We start from the raw sequence: 17,402 nt of genomic DNA on the forward strand, positions 1-17,402 counted from the left end.
AACTTTTCATGCTAAAGCATTTTAAAAGCCAAAGTCTTTGAAAATGAATGACTAAATTAGCAGTAGCAATGTTTGGGGTGGAAGAGAGAATTGGGGGGATTGGTTAAGTAAAGAACCCTATAATGTCAAAATCGGAAGGAACTTCAGAATGTCAGATGAGGAAGGAATCCTAAAGATTGTTTACATTTGCAGGTGCACGTGTGTGTGTATGTGTGTATATGTGTGTGTATGTGTGTGTGTGTGTGTGTGTGTGTGTGTGTGTTGTTCAACCATTCAGTTGTGTATATCTCTTTGTAACCCTATGGATCATAATGTCCATGGGGTTTTTTTGGCAAAGGATACTGGAGTGGTTTGCAATTTTCTTCTCCAGTGGATTAATGCAAACTGTGTCTTGCCCCAGGTCACAAACTTAGGAAGTGTCCAAGGATGGATTTCAACCCAGGTCTTCCTGATTCTAGATCCAGAGTCCTATCCACTGAGCCATCTAGCTGCCCCATCACCCTGACAAAATCGAGGCAGAGAGAAGTCGCTTTTGTATTTTTATTACTAGTTTGAATCTAAGACACAATTCTCTAACTAATGGATGGTCCAGGTGAAATGAGTTGATGGAGTATCTAACTTGTCATTTTGGGAATGGTATGGCTGAGAGACTGTGTGGAAAAAACAGAGAGTCCTGCTTATGAGACACACAGACTTTGTGAGCCTGGGTGAGCCAACTTTTCTAAGACTTAAAGATTAAAGAGAAAGTTCTGGCCTGCATCAGTAAGAAGGAATTTCATCGCCCAGAAGTTCCTTGTACTACTGAAATCACCGATCTAGTCCATAACTTTATAGTGGAGTACCATATCATATTTTGTTTTTTGTGATCATAGTAGTTGTTTGTAGTTCAGTAATATCAGTTATATCTGACTCTTCATGACCCCCTTTGGGTTTCATGGTAAAGACACTGGAGTGTTTGTCATTTCCTTCTCCAGTTCACTTTACAGATGAGGAAACTAAGTCAAACAGGGTTAAATGATTTTCCCAGGACCATACAGCTAATTAAGTGTCTGAAGCAATTGAGTTTAAGGACTTTGGAGATCAACTAGTCTAGCTCTCTCATTTTATGAATGAGAAACAAACTGACAACCTGTTTGAATGGTTAAATGGTTAAGTCAAGTCTGAGACTGCATAACTACTACATAATGACAGAGTGAAAAGTAAGGAATAGAAGAGATATTGGTGAGTTAAGGAGTTGGGGAGGAGGAGAGAAGATAGTAGGTGCAATATGGATAATTAGGAGCAAGAAGGAAGAAGGTGGAAGGCGCAACTAGGCTGAGTAGGGGTAATTAGGAAAAGTAATTTTTGCCCCACCAAAATAAAATGAGTTCTTAATTTTTCAATCATGGTTAGGCAAGGAAAAATATGGCGCATAGGAGCATTAGAGAAGAGATACGAATCTTCCCAAGTTTAAAAAAATTCTCTGTCCATACAAAAAGGAAATGTATCCCCCTTCCAGGACTGCAGGCTTTCAGAAGATAGACCACTGACTGGCTCCCTGAAAATGATGTGCATACAGGTTGCCATTGGTTGCCATGGTGAGGGATGCTGACTCTGAAGAAATGTATAATACAAAGCTTGGAGGGGGTTGGGGTAGCAATGGGCTTTCTCAGTCAGCAGCAAAAGAGACATCAGGGAGGACCCTAACTGTGAGGGAAGAGAAGGAAAAACATCATTAATTCTGCTTTCTGTCTGCTCTACCACGGAGGGCTGGGCTCTGGCTGAATAGTTCTCCAGGGAAGAGAACTTGTAAGGTAAGATACACAGCCTTTCTTTCTCACGCTCTGTCTGGAGAAACCCCAGCCATTACTAGGAGCCTAGGAGGGAACAAGGGGGTGAATCAACAAAGTCATGGCTTTTAAGGACCAAAGCAGAGAGGAAGACAAAAAAGGACTTAGGCAGAAATGCGATGGAATGAGGGTGAGGGAGAATGGGAAAATGAGACTGAATTAAAGGAAGTAGGCTTTTATCCAGAGAGGTGGGGAGTAAATAAATATATATTTATGTGAAAAGATATATTTATAAAAATTATGTTTTATTTATTAAGGAACTGGAAGAGTTTTTATTAGTAAACTTAGTTTCTCAAGTGAGCCAATATACCATTGCCCTGGGTCAGAATGGAGAGAAAAGAGAATGTTTTTTCACTCAAGATGATGGGATAACTGTCATAAAAAATGTTCTTCAGCAGTCCTCCGTGAGATATACCTGTGTATCTGAAGTAATGCAACATAGATTTAAAGTCGGACTGTGTAATGGAAAGATCACTGGACTGGCAGTCAAGATACCTGGGTTCACCTCCCAAGTGTTCTACTATAGATCTATATATCCATTTCAAATCACTTATTCTCTGGGTTTCAGCTTTCTCAATTTATAAAATGACAGGGAATGACTAAATCATCTCTAAAATCCCTTCCACAGGATATTCTATGTAAATGAATTGGGTCCTCCACCCCTAGCCAAAATGGAATAGAGAGAATATATGGATGTGTGGGAAGAGATAAAAGAAGAGAGAGAAGAAACAAGATTCCCAACATTCAGTCCTGTAATAGCCTTTCATAGATAGGTTCTGAAAGCACTTAATGAATCCTTTTAAAACCCATTATTCAGGGAAGGGATGCTCAGCCAAATGGAAGTGATATTTCCAAGCCTGAGAGCTATGAGCTCAGATGAAAAGCCAGACCTGGAAAATCTTTTCAGTGCTGAATATTTTCCTGTGGTTAATTTCCCTTAGAGATATAGGCAAGGTAATGAGGAGCTGGTGATGGGAAAACAGCAAAATAACAGCCCCTTGATGAACTCAATCACACTGGGTTGTCTCATTTTTACTACCTTATAGTGTTAAGAAACAGTGCCTGTATGTGGGCTGAAGAGAGAGGAAAAAGACTTGAGATCTGCAGGAAAATCTGCATACACTGAGATCAGCTGTTTCTTATGGTTAGAGTAAGAATTTACAGAGGGTGCCCTGGTACAAAAGGTACACTCTTTAGGCCTCAGTTTCCTCATCTGTAAAATTAAGGGGTTGTAGTAAAAGGCTCCCAAGTCCTTCCAGATTTAAGTCTACAAATCAGCAGAGGAGAAGCAAGCATTGCTTCCCTCCAGATGCGGCAGGGCTAATTGCCTTCAACATCTTTTCCCCTTAGAGGATGGAAGCCTCTTTGGGGTTTTACTTGACTTGATAGAACTTCCATAGGAGCCAGGTGATAAAAGCACTGCACCTCTCTCCATCCCCAGGCCTGAGTTTTGCCAGGGTATTCAGGGACAGCACAATGCAGCAGTTCTGGCTGTAGATATACCCCACTGTGAAGGGCTGGCTTTTGCTGGGTGCACCATGTTGTGAGACAGGAGCTGGATGGCACAAAGCAGTCTCCCATGCTATCAGGCATGACGCATTTTAAAGCTTAATGACTAGGCAAAGGGGAGCTATCACATAGGAAAGAAGCTGCATAAATTGAATTTGAATAGTAATCTGGGAGCTCCAGGGACTAAGCCTGAAGCTTCCTATATCTCTGCCTATCTCTCCATCTTCATCCTTTATAAAAATGTTCCTTTTTAAGACCATTCTACAAGATGTTTGTGAGAAGGAAATTGGGGAGAACCGTCATTGCTCTAGGCTAGGGGGAAGCAACTTCTTGTTTAGCCTGAAGAGCTAAATGACGTTACCCAATGCTCATGGGGACCACCAGATCTCAGCAGATCTCATAACACAGGCAAAAGAGGTGCTGAAAAGAAGTGCAGAGAGGGAGAAGGAAGGAAAAGGAGGAGAAGAACAAGGGAAGAGACAGAAAGATATGAAATGGAAGAGGGAGAGATGGAGGAAAACAAAAGGCACATATAGTGAATCAGGGTTTGGGTCTACTCACTGTTGAATCAGGTGCCGCTTAAGGGGTATCAATATCCAGAGTTGCCCATCCCTCATTTGAGCCAAAGACCCTAAACTTCTTCCATGTAAATACTGACTACATCTCCCTTAGGCAGGGCCTCCCAGATTACCAGAGCCCTGGGCTGCTCTGCTCCTAGGGTTTGGACCAGAATATCATTCTAAGCTAAGCTAGCTGAGGCTGCTTTTAGTCTTTCCATCTCTACATCTGTACATTTCTCTTTTCACTCTTCTCTTTCTCCTCTGCCAGCTCTCATAATTAATTAGTTGCTAAAGTTTCATCAATGCCACCTCTGCAGCATCTCACATCCTAGCTCCTTCTCTTGTTCCCACAGATACTATATAAGCACAGACTCTCATTTCCACTCTCCTTTCCTATTACATAGCTTCCTAACCAATATTGCCACTTTTCTTTTTCTTACTCCCCAAAGACAGCTGGGGAACTTGCCAGGCTAATCTTTCTTTTGACATAGAGCTGATTATTTCATTTCCTTGTTCAAAATTCTTTCACATACTAAGTAAAGCTCATCCCCTTGATTCTGGCTTTTTAGGCCTTTCCTAACCTGGCTCCATATTATATTTCCAACCTTATCTCACATGATATCTCTTCCAAATAATGTGTGCTTCAGCCAGACTGGACTACTTACTTTCTCTTCTATATGCCTTGAATTTACCTGCCTTCATGCCTTTGCTCATACTCTGCCCTACCACTCCCCTCTACTTCTCTATTTATCTTGGTTGTTAAATTCTTAGCCATCCTTTAAAACCCAACTTTAAATAATACCTCCACATTAAATCGAGATTCCTTGACTTCTACTACAAATCCTGGAAGGGGGTAATGGCTTCCCTCCATCACCCAATTTCACAAAGAATTTGGTATTTTGGTCATGTCTGACTCTTCATGACCTATTTTCTAGGCAAAGATACTGGAAGGGATTGCCATTTCCATCTCCACCTCATTTTACAAATCACCCAATCTCACAAAGAACTTGTCATTTTTCAGTCATTTTTTGGTCTTTTTTGGTCATGTCCTACTTTTTCTGACTCCATTTTCTTGGCAAAGATACTGGAAGGCTTTGCCATTTCCTTCTCCATCTCATTTTATAGATGAGGAACTGAGGCAAATAGGGTTCAGTGGCTTGTCCAGGATCACACAGCTAGTAAGTGTTGGAGGCCAGATTTGAACTCAGGAAGATAAGTCTTCCCTACTCCCAGCCTAACACCCTATACACTGTATCACCTAGCTGTCCACAGAAGTTAGCTTATGTTTACTTCAAAAATTCAAAACAGCTGTTCTTTCATGGGAGTAAAGAGAGAGTATTCCCTAAAACTATGTTGATTACAGCTGCTCCATGATTCAGTAGACATTCCTCAACTTAGCAGAGACTTAACTGTGGCCAAAAAGAAATTCATCATCTGGTGGTCAACCAGACGGATCTTTCCAAACTCTAGCACTTAATGGCTGGGACTTAATAAATGTTGACTGATTGATTGATTGATTGATTGATTTAGCAAAGCCCATCTTGAAAGGATAGGCATGTAGTCCATCTCTGGGCACATATTCAAATCCTTGGCTGCTTGATAGGGCTTGCCAGAGACTGTGTCCCAATGGCATAGCTTTCAAGAACCCAGGTTCATCCTTATGATGGAATGAGATGAGGCACTAGTGGGGGAATCTTCCCAGAGGTGCCTCCACTTGCCTGGCATTGTTTGCCTGGGCTGTCCCCTAGGCCTTGGAAGGCATGCCCTCTTCATACACACTCTTGGAATCTCTTGCTTCTTTCCAGGTTCAGGCCATGTTTCATATCTTACTTGAAAAGCCTTTTCTCATCCCCTTGTTGTGTGTAGGTGGAAATTTTATATCCTTTAGACTTCATCTCCCAGAATTCTTACCTCGCCCCAAACTTCCCTTTTCCTTTCTGTTTATGTGCATCTTTTATGTGATTGTATATAAGTTTTGGGTAATGCCCTCTTGCTCTCTTTCATGTGAGTGGTGAGCACTCCCTGTGTTCTCTAGATATCTAGTTAAATATTAATAAATCTTTATAAATATTATACTTTGGAGATATTGAATATTAATTTTAAAATCTACAGTTGTTAGTGCTGTCTCCCTTTCTTTAATTTAGTGGGTAAATTATCATGTATACACTGATCTATAAGAAAGAGAGGCAGCATAGAATAATGGCTAAAGAGATGGCCTTGAAGTCAGAAAAATCTGAGTTTAGGTTTCACTTCTAACACATCCTGGTAATGTAATTTAGGAGAAGTCATTTAACTTTTTAACACTCTAGACAACTTTCTTGAACTATAAATTACAGAGGAATTGACCTGCACTGATAGAGGACATTGCTTCATTCTCCATACCAATGAAATATCAGTATAATTCCTATTCCTAAATTTATCTTTTAAGATAGTGTTCCCCCAGGGGCAGCTAGGTGACTCAGTGAATAAAGAACCAGGCCTAGAGTTGAGAGGACCTGAGTTGAAATCTGGCCTCATCTACTTCCTAGTTGTATGACCGTGGGCAAGTCCCTTAATCTCCATTGCCTAGTCCTTAGCACTCTTCTGTCTTGGAACCAAAACATGGTATTGATTCTAAGTTGGAAGATAAAGGTTTAAAAAATCAAAGCGTTTGTTCCTTTCCTTCTGCTGTCCTCTCTTCTCAGTAGACTAGGAGATCCTTGAGGGCAGTGACCATTTTTAGGAGATTTTTTTTGTAACCCCATTGCTTAGCAGAGTGTGTTGACTTCACAACTGCTTACTGGATTTGACTGGATTATTTGGAATTTTGGTTTGTTTCCCCTTTATTTCTCCAGATTGTAAGCAGTATGAGGACAGGAAGTAAGTCTAATCTAAACTCTGTCTCCCCTCAGCCTTGAGAATGGTATTCTGCATATAATAGGCTCTTAATGGGTGTTTGCATTGCCCTGAAATCTTCATGAAAGTCTGTCCTGGCCAAACCAGGTCACCTTGCTGTCCCTCTTCAGGTTCCTTTCCTTGGGATGAAGAGAGATTTATGAGAGTAAGGAGAATTGACCTTTTCTTATGCTTTGGGTTTCAGAGACATGATGAACATTGAAGTTAAAAATATTTCTTATACCCAAGCAACCATCTCCTGGTCTACACAGGAGTCCTGTGTGAAGAACGATTACCATGTTGTGTACAGGCCCAACTGGAACAGCATCTTCTCAGGCTACCCACGCCACCCCTTTCACCATGAAGAAAAGGTCCCCGGAACCCTCAACTCCTTGGTCCTTCGCCAACTTGCTCCATCCACCGTCTACTTTCTGTGTATCACTTGCAAGAATTCCTACCCTTCCAGCAATCACTGCACTCTGTTCCATACCCTGGATAGGAGCTCCAAGGCTACTCATGGCTCCCAGCTGGATCCTGGCGTGTCTCTTTGGATGGTCACAGCTCTTCTCCTTGCCTGCTTTGTGGCCATCTTAGCCTTCTTCTGTCTCCAGTTCTGGTGTCTGAGGTGCCATGAACCAAGATGGTCATACCACTCAGACCAGCAAGAAGAAGTTGATGAGTTGGTGAGGTGGGCTGAGGGGGTTCCAGGCCTTGGGCGGAGGGAGGAAGACTTGCAGGGGTTCCCCATGACAGCACTACTAACCAAGAGCTCTAGTGGTATGACTGAGAACTCCCACAGTTCTCCCTCTACCTGCTTTTCCCCTAAGGGGACTCATGATCATGCTGTTATATTTCCTCATTGTGGCCCATGAATGATGAACGGTTAAAAAGAGATATGCCAATGGAGCATGGTCCACTTCATGACACATAGGAGGTGCCTAAGTAATATTGGTTAGTTTAATTTTTTTTCTCCTTTGTAAAAAATAAAAATTCCTTTTTCCTCTCTTCTGTACCAGGGATGGCACAGTTTAGGGTTTGTGTAAACGTCCCGGGATATATATGTGTGTATACACACACACACACACACACACACACACACACACATATGGGTGGCAAAAGCCAAATGGGCTACACAAAGTCCCATGCCCTTTAGCATTAGGTACCCTTTAGACAGATTCTCTCACTTCATCTCAAGTGCAACACATACATTTCCTACACTGCATTCTAGAAAGGGAAGAGGTAGAGGGTCAGGAAACCTTTGAGTCAGAAGGTAATTTATACATTATCTAGTCCAACCACCCTGCTACCTGCCATTTTACATTAGAACAGGTAAAGTCAGAGTGTATGAATTTAGGCAGTGGTGGAAACAAGATTGGTCTTGGATTAAAAGACCTAGGTCTGAGTTCCAGTTCCAACACTTATTATGTGGCCAGAGACAAGTCACTTAATCTGTGATCCTCATTTCCTCCTTTATAAAATAAAGATATATGGTCACTGGCTATATGATCCTGGGAAAGTGACTTAAACTCTCAATATTCCAGCAGATTCTTTTGTTTTTTCCAAACTAAAAGATCAATGTGCTGATCCACATTGGTGGAAGAAGTTTTTATGAGAAGCACCCAATACCAAAGAAATCATGGGTTCAGCCAAAAACAAAAGCAAACAGAAATCTTTGTACTCTATTTCACAAGGGTGATGCAAGGAAAGGACTTAGTAAGTTTTTAAGGATGAGGTAAGCATGGGTTATCATCATTGCCCAAGATCACATAATCCCTTTCCACTGCAAGTTGTTTCCATGAGTCCCAAGTTGGATGTTTGAAAAAGATCTTGAGGTTAATAGTGACAGATTATTCTTGAATTTTGGTGGGGTTTACGGTAATTATAATCTCCTTAATAACTGAAATGTTTAGCTTTTTTGCCTTTACTGTTACAACATTCCCCGGATAAGAAAAGTGCTGAGTTCTCAGTATCAGTGAATGTGTGCTGATGCTGGTCAGAAAAGAATATGGTAGCCTTAGGCTAAAAACCAACTGGGATCCTTGCACAGGTGAATATAAATAATAGGAAGGGAAAAGATTTATCCTAAGCTCTGGTTATATCAGTGTGAGACAAGTGATTGCTAGCCTTTAAGTCTGAAGCCAGAGACATCTCTCAAATCCCCCATCCCCACCACCATCCAGCCTTTCCCTCAATTCCCATGCCATCTGACAGGGCAGAGTCACAGGATCATATGAACACCTTGTAGTTAGTTTACCAAGAAGGAAGCACAGGGGGAACCTAGCTGAGAGAAAGTCCCTATATACCCTCTTCCCATCCTCCAATCCCTCCCTGATAGTCAGTATATGACCAGGATATAACAAAATACCATGATTTCATTGTCACTTGCAATCCAGATTTTCAGCCTGAATAAAGTTGACTTTTAAAAGAATTGAGTATCCTTGTTTCTCCCTAAAGTCCTATCTCTAAGCCTTCTGCCTCTTTTAAGCTCCCAGCCCAGAAAACACTTCCTTTCATAGGATCTGCTTCTCTGAGTTCTCCTATGGACAATTTTACAAGGAATTTGCTGATAGGATCACTGACCTTGGACCCATAGAGGTAGTATGGCTGAACATTGGCAGGTTTGTCCCTCTGTGGTTCCTGGGTGAAGGGAATAGCCGTTCGGACAAAGCTGATAGAGGAGAAGAGAGGGACCAAGAGTTAGATATAGTCTGAAATCCCATCCCAGGGGTACGCACTATAACAAAACCCTTTCTAAACTGAATGGAGAGAATGGAAAAACTTCAAAAGCCCTGATCGTCATGTTCTATTATATTAAATAAAATAAATATTTATGAACCACTTAGAATGGGGTGAAGCCCTAGGTTAGATGTTATAAGTCACTTTTCTTTTTTGATGTCAAAAGGGGTTATTTTGCCCTAGAAAATTCAGATGAAGATGGGGGAAGGCCAGATGGCTCAGTGGATTGAGAGCCAGACCTGGAGATGGGAAGTCCTGGGATCAAATCTGGTCTCAGACACTTCCTAGTTGTATGATTTTGGGTAAGTCACTTAACCCCCCACTGCTTAGCCCTTACCGATCTTCTGCCTTGGAACCAATACACAGTATTATTGATTCTATACAATACACAGTATTATTGATTCTAAGATGGAAGGTAAGGGAAGGTAAGAAAAAACTGAAATGAATTTGTAGATGTGGATATTTGTTCTCAGGGAGCCATACATTTATTAAGGCCAAATAAGTTGAGAGGAGCATTGGGGTCTAAGAAGCTCCATGTCTGGGTCCAAAAGGCAGAGTATTCTGTTAGAATAAGTATTTAAAAAAAAATAAAGAAATCCCATCCTAAAATAGCAGCAGTCCTAATTATCAAACACCTGCCTTTCAAGATTCTCCTACTCTTCAGATTTTCTCTCATTAAGGTATTATTATCTCCCTTGATAGATGAGAAAAGTGCAGCCTGAAATAAGTGAGTGCTTTGCCTACCTACAGTCGCAAGTCAGTGGGAGTGATAGTGCTTTATCACCATTTTCTCATGTTCTGCATGTTTGGCACTTCTGGCCTAGAGAACTGAGACATTCTCCCAGGGACACATAGCCAGTGTATGTCAGAGGCAGGGCTAAATGCAGGTCTTTCTGGCTTCAAGGCTGGCTGACTAGATATTACACGGTGCTATCTCTCTTTCCTCATTTTACATGAGAAAACAAAGACTTAGAGAGGGAAAGTGGCTTGCATTAGTGCAACAGCGAATATGTGGCACAAAATGGATTCTAACTCAAGTCACCTAACCCTCAATCTAGGGCCCATTCTAATATATCGAACTGTCTCAACTATCTAAATTAGTTTTTCCAGGGTACAAGAAGGATCAGATCTTTAGGGAATTTAAAATTCATTCTGACACACTTGTTCTGTTGTGTCAGTATGTATGTGTATAAAAAAGCAAGAGCAAAGATATCTGCATATGTTTGTACCTACCTGCATATTACTCATTCAGTTTGCGCATATCTATGAATATGTATATTTTTGCACATTCAAGTATACTATCATGATTGTGTTGGTGACTTATTCTCCCACTTAAAATGGAAGCTGTTAGAAGGCAGGGGGTCCTGTCTTATACTCCCATGTAGCTACGTAGAACCCTCAAACAGGATTCATCTCCACCATCGACTTGTATGAAGTGACTTTGGTCAAGTTCATTAACCTCTCAAAGCTTTAGTTTTATTGTACCTATTATACACAGATAATACTACTACTAATACTACCTAACCCCACAGGATCATAGTGAGGAGAAGTACCACAGAAACAGGAACTTTGTATTTCCTACAATACCAGACTGTGACAGTGCTGCCTTACATATGGTAGGACTTTGAAGAAAGTTTGTTGACTAATTGCAGCTGTGTATGAGTATGTTGGGATATGCATTTGGGTAAATATATTCATGAACATGAGTTCTATTACAATTATGTATTTGTATGGCTCCCTTATGTGCTATCACCCCCATTAGACTGTGAGCTCTGAGGGAGCAGGGCTTGTGTTGGCTTTTCTATTTGTATCCCTAGCACTGGGCTTGGCACTTAGTAAGCACTCCTTAAATGCTTTCTCATTCATTCATGTATGTATATTCTGCTTGACATCCAAGACCCTTCACAGCTTTGAACCATTGTACCTTTCCAGCTTTATCTCATATTACATAATTTTTTTAAAAACCCTTACCTTCCATTTTAGAATCAATACTATGTATTGGTTCTAAGGCAGAAGAGTGATAAGGGTTAGGCAATGGTTGTGACTTTCCCAGGTAGGAAGGGTCTGAGGTCTGATTTAATCCCAAGACCTCCTGTCTCTAGGTCTGACTTTCAATCCACTAAGCCACCCAGCTGCCCTACTATTACATCATTTGATGTACTCTATACCCTAGCCAAACTGGGGAGCGCCATGCTTTCCAACAGGCAATATGTCTCCATGCTTCTCTCCCTTTTCACCTGCTGTACCCTATGCCTGGAATGCCCTTTTAGGTGATGCAGTAGATAGAGAGTTGGGCCTTGAGTCAGGAAGTCCTGACTTCAAATTTGTCCTCAGGCACTTACTAACTGGACAATTTATTTCATCTCTCTTTGTCTCAGTTGCTTCAACTATAAAATGAGAAAAATAAGAATACCTACTTGAAGGATTGTTGTGGGGATCAAATGAGATGATATTTGTAAAGAGCTTAATTCAGTGCCTGGCAAATAGTAGGTACTTAATAAATGCCTCCCTTCTCCCTCTTTCTTTGAAATCCAATCCAATGCCATCTCTTCTGGGAAGCATTTCACCACTCTACTCCCCAAGGTAGAAATCAACACTCACTCTCAGTACTTTGTTTTATACCTCTGTTAATACACCAGTCATAGAATATTGTCCATTATTACCCATGTTGCTGTCTTATTCTACTACTACTACTTTAAGTTGTTTAAGGGTAAGGATCAGGTCTTACCTAACTCTGGATCTTCCATAGTGTCTACATGGTGCTCTGTACACAGTTTGTACTTAATATAGATTTATTATAGGCATATATCCCCATGCATACATACCCACCCAAGAAGCAAAACCCCACAGTTCTCTCCTTTTCTCTCTATCCTTCAAAGAAACCCTCTCACCGGTTGGTGGATCCATTGTAGCAGTAGTTGGGGAGGAAGTCAAAGTTCAATTCCCAGAACACATGAAGAGTGATGCGGCCATAAGGAGCAGAAACATTGTGATTGGCTTCCCGGAACATGGCATCAAAGCTGTCCAGGGTCATGTGCTTACACAGTAGCCGATGTGTTAGACGATTGATTTCCAAAAGCCATTCTAGCTCCTGCCCCAGAGAAAGAGGACAAAGTTGTTTGTTTGAGCCTTCACAGACCTCCAGGATATTAATGAGGGAACAATGAAATAATGGTATGTGAAAACTCTTTGGAAAATATAAAATGTGATGGTAATGTAAGGAATTATGGGACTTGATTAGGCAAGGGAAGATGATAGAATAGGAACTTAAAAACATACACAAAACTATGAAGTTGTAGGGCTGATCATATTACTCCCTTACTCAATAAACTATAGTGGTTCCCATCTACCTTCAGGATCATATAAAAGCTCCTTGTTTGGATTTCAAGGTCTTCACAACCCGGCCCCTTCCAGTTTCGTTATCATTATCCTTATCCTTTAACCCCCTCATTATAATCTGTCCTCACTGGTCTTGACACAGAACACCTCATCTCTTTTGTCTGCACCTTTGTATTGTCTGTCTCTGTCTTTCTGTCTGTCTCTGCCTCTCTTTCTGTCTGCCCCTATCTCAGTCTCTCTCAGAATTTCTATCTCCAAAACTCAACTCAAACTTTCCTTTCTACAGGAAGTTCTTTCTAACCATGAGAATCTTCTTTTCTAAAGCTACTGTCCTCCTGTTCTACTCTGTGTATATCTAGTATCTATCTAATTTTCTTATATATTAGTTCTCTCAATCAGCACACAAATTTCTTGAAGCAGCTAGATAGCATAGTAGATAGAATGCCAAGCCCAGAGTCAATAGGACCTGGGGTCAGATCTCGCCTCAGATACTTCCTACCTCTGATGCTGGGCAAGTCACTTAAGCCCTATTGCCTAACTCTTGCTGCTTTTTTGTCTAAGAAGCAATACTAGGCTTTAAGAAATGCTAAGCAGGATGATTTCAGAAAAAGCTGGAAAGATCTGTATGAAATGATGTGCAGAACGAAATAATCAGAACTGGGAGAACATCATACACAGTAATAGCAATAGTGTTCAATGATTATCTGTGAAAACTTGGCTACTCTTAGCCATGCAATGTTTTGGGACAATCCTGAAAGATTTATGATGGGGAACACTATCCACCTCCAGAGAAAGAACTGTTGAGACGGATGGATGGATATGGATCAAAGCAGACTATCTTTCACATCAGTGTATTTATGGCTTTACTTGGGGGTTTTGGCTTTGTATGAGTGTGCTCTTCAAAAATGACCAACATGGAAGTGTATTTTGCATGCTAATAAAAATAAAATAATAAAAAAAAAAGAAGTGATACTAGGGGGCAGCTAGGAGCCTCAGTGGATAGAAAGCCAGACCTGGAGACAGGAGGTCTTGGGTTCAAATTTGACCTCAGACTACTTGCTAGCTGTGTGACCTTAGGTAAGTCATTCCTTCCCCCAATGACAATGACTAGCTCTTACTGCTCGTCTACCTTGGAACAAATACACGGTATTGATTTTAAGGCAGAAGGTAAGGGTTAAAAAAAGAATTGATACAAAGACAGAAGGTAAAGGGTTAAAAAAAGAACATAAATTTCTTGAAGGTAGGAGCTATTTTTGCCTTTGTATCTTTAGAACTTATCACAATTTCTAATATAGAATAGGTGCTTAATAAATGTTTATTGATCAATTATTTAATAGCCTTTGCATATTATCTCCTTTAACTCTATGAATAACCTTGTGAGGTAACTAGCTGGTGGATAGAGTGGTAAATCTGGAATCAGGAAGACCTGAGTTCAAATCTGGACGCAGACTTGCACTCCCTGTGAGATTCTGGGCAAATCACATAACCTCTGTCTGGCTCAGTTTCCTCAGCTGTAAAATGGAGATAATAATATCCTATCTCACAGGATTGTTGAGAAGATCAAATGAATAGTAAAGCTCTTAACACAATGCTTGGTTAATTAAATACATGCTTATTCCTTTCCTTGATAGGTATTATCTCCTTTAGTTCTATGAACAGAAGTAGGTAGTCAAGGAATTAGTCTATATATGAGATCTTATCAGTGGAGGGAAATCACATCATGGAAACTTCCCTCAGCTAAGGAAGATCTTATCCGATCTTCCCAACAACCTTGGGAGGTATGTGCTATTATCTCCATTTGACAGATTAGGAAACTGAGGCAAACAGAGGTTAAAGTGACTTGCTTGGAATCATATCACAGCTAGTAAATGTCCAAAGTTAGATTTGAACTTGGGTCTTCCTAAGTCTAAGTCCAGCACACTATCCACTGTGCCACCTAGCTGGCTGTATATCTGAAAGGCAGGGTCTCAGAAGTTAAAGTAAGAACAATGGATGAAAGCTGAAGAGAGGTAGATGCAGTCTCAATATAAGGGAGAACTTCCTAAAAGTTAAGGCTATCCAAAAGTGAAAAGCATTTCCTTGGGAAGTAATGAGCTCCCTCTCCTAAGAGTTCTTTAAAGAAAGCTGGCTAAGCACTCACTGATATGTTATAGAGGGGATTATTGACCAGGCACCATTGGACTACATAGCTACAGAAGGCATTTCTAGCCCCAGGATTCTGAGAGGTTAAACCAGAAGATCTCTAAGCAAAAATATTGATTCATGAACTTATTAAGAGCCTCCTCTTGTTCAGAGCATTGTTCCCTACCCTGAAGAAGACTTTCTGCCCTCATCAAGTTTACAGTTTGGTAGGAAGATGTGAGAAACAATTTGACCCCCATTCTATTTTTAGTAGACCTCTGTCCATGTTAAATCAATAATTTTATCCCTAGGATTGGTTCTAATCAGTAATGTGATTCCATAGAGACAGTGATTAATTTCTTATAATTAACAAACAGTAACCAGAAGTTGCCGGTCATAGCTCCCAGTTATAGTTTACGGGTTAATGATTGATTATTAGCAACAAGAGTCTTTTTTCCTAGGAGTTTTATATCAGATGTTAGTTATCTTAGTCAATGTGACTTAAAGGGAAGGGGAGCCTCCACCTAGATGCCATAAGCTGCATTGGAAAAGAGCCCGTATTCCACCCAGTATTGCTTCCCTTGTGACCCTTATTAAGCAAGCCCCCACTACTTAAACAAGAGTTTAAAGTGGGTCTGTAGATAAAGCAGACCCTGATGATAAAGTGGATGCAGGCACACAGATGGTGGATGAGCTAATTGTTATATGTCCACCTACTGTCGGAGAGCAACATGACTACAAAGATTCTGGAGTCCACCAATGAGATCACTCACTGATGCCCAGACTGACCAGGCATGAAAAGACAGGGCTGGGCACTGAAGGAAATAAAATCTGCACTCTGGAGAAAGTAGGGGTCTCAAATTGTAAGAGAGATCTGGGCTCCTATTTGTGGGAGAGGGTCTGGTCCCTTAATAAAACAATCATTGGCTTGGAGCTCTGCCTTAGTTGTTTTATTGCAGATTGGACAAATTTCTGGCACTAAAAAGATATGAGATATACCCATATGACGATAATACAAAATGAACCATGAAAAGTACATGAAATACACAAAGCAGGGGCTCTTTAAGGCCGGAGGGGAGAAGAATTGGCACTGACTCAACATTCTTCTATTCCCAGTACTCATGAGGCGTCAGGTTTCTAAAGCAGTGAGGATTGTGGCTATCCTTCTCTCTCCTAAACTTCTCTCTCCTAAACAACAGGAGCGCCGAGCTGGCAAAAATTCACCATAAAGAGAAAAGCTTCCACTTTCTTCTCAGAACAACAAAATGCTCCCATAGCTCTTGCTTTATGTTCACCACCTAAATCCATTCTAAGTTCTGGGATAGTCAAAGGAGCCTAGAATTTCAGAACTGGAAAGAACCTTAGGCAAAGAATTTTGAGGCATGAAAGTAGATTGGAAACTATTCTCACTTTGGATATCTTGAGTTCATATTTCATCACTGCAATTTAATACTTGTGTGATCTTGGTTGAATCAGTCACTGAACCTCCCCAGGCCTCAGTTTTCTCATGTATAAAATAAGTGGGTTGAACTAGATGACCTCTAAGCTCATTTCTAGCTCTATGATCCTTCATAAGAATTAGAAGGGACCTTAGAATACAGAATGTAAGGGAAGGAACCTTAGAACACAAAATATATGAGACAAAAGGGACCTTGTCCAGTTGTTCCAGTTATATCTGACTCTTTGTGACTCCATTTGGGGCTCTCTTGGCAAAGATACTGGCATGGTTTGCCATTTCTTTCTTCAGCTCATTTGATAGATGAGGAAACTGAAGCAAACTGAGTTAAATGACTTGCCCATGGTCACATAGCTAGTAAGTATCTGAGGCCAGATTCGATCTCAGAAAAATGAATCTTTCAGATACCAGCCTGGTGCTCTATCCACTATGCCACCTAGCTGCAAAAGGGACCTGGAATGTTAAGCTGTAGCTAGAAGGGACTGTATTAGTTGGAAAAAAACTTAGAAAATATAATTATGTAGCTAAAGAAGAACTTAAGATTTATTTTGTTCAATCCTCTCATTTTAGAGATAGGAAACTAACATTTAAAGGGGGAAGAACTGTCCAATGCCCCTCAATATTTGTGTCAGAGCTGAGAGTAGATGTTAGGCCTCCTAGCTTCCCTTCTAGCCTTCTTTCCTTTATGTCACCCTCAGGGAACCTTTGAGGAGAGAGGGGTCCAGGTTAGGGTAGTGATGCTTGTGCTTCACCTTCCTATATTCTGGCGAAACCTGTTCGTGTATTTTGTTCTTAGCATCTCTGGTAGCTGAGCCTGTGAATTAGGAGCAGAACTGTAGGAGATCCCTGGAGAATGTCAAAGAGTTGGCAAAATGACTAACTCTGCTTTTGTTTCCAATTATAGATCATAAGATGATAGATTTAGAGCTGAAAGGGATTTTAGAGGCCATTGAATCCTACTTCTTTTTGAAGATGAAG

At 40.8% G+C, this 17,402-nt stretch overlaps 2 protein-coding genes across 7 annotated transcripts in view; one reads left to right on the forward strand and one right to left on the reverse strand.

Annotated features, from left to right (window-relative positions):
• Nucleotides 1–17,402, reverse strand: part of CYFIP2 (cytoplasmic FMR1 interacting protein 2) — a 109,816-nt gene that overhangs the window by 45,266 nt on the left and 47,148 nt on the right. For all 6 annotated transcript variants that reach the window (XM_044664471.1, XM_044664469.1, XM_044664470.1 and 3 more), the window contains 2 exons: nt 12,400–12,599; nt 9,353–9,440 (listed from right to left, as the gene is read on the reverse strand). In XM_044664471.1, the coding sequence (XP_044520406.1) occupies nt 9,353–9,440; nt 12,400–12,599 (288 nt within the window). The remainder of the gene's footprint in view (nt 1–9,352; nt 9,441–12,399; nt 12,600–17,402) is intronic.
• On the forward strand, nt 6,985–7,644 carry FNDC9 (fibronectin type III domain containing 9). The gene has a single exon (XM_044664472.1). It carries the CDS (start codon nt 6,985–6,987, stop codon nt 7,642–7,644), a length of 660 nt encoding a protein of 219 aa, XP_044520407.1.

The sequence above is a fragment of the Gracilinanus agilis genome, chromosome 2, assembly GCF_016433145.1.
Source record: "Gracilinanus agilis isolate LMUSP501 chromosome 2, AgileGrace, whole genome shotgun sequence".
Lineage (NCBI taxonomy): Eukaryota > Metazoa > Chordata > Mammalia > Didelphimorphia > Didelphidae > Gracilinanus > Gracilinanus agilis.

What these genes read in the sequence shown, in the direction of transcription:
- FNDC9 (XM_044664472.1), top strand. Translation starts at nt 6,985, where the DNA reads ATGAACATTGAAGTTAAAAATATTTCTTATACCCAAGCAACCATCTCC.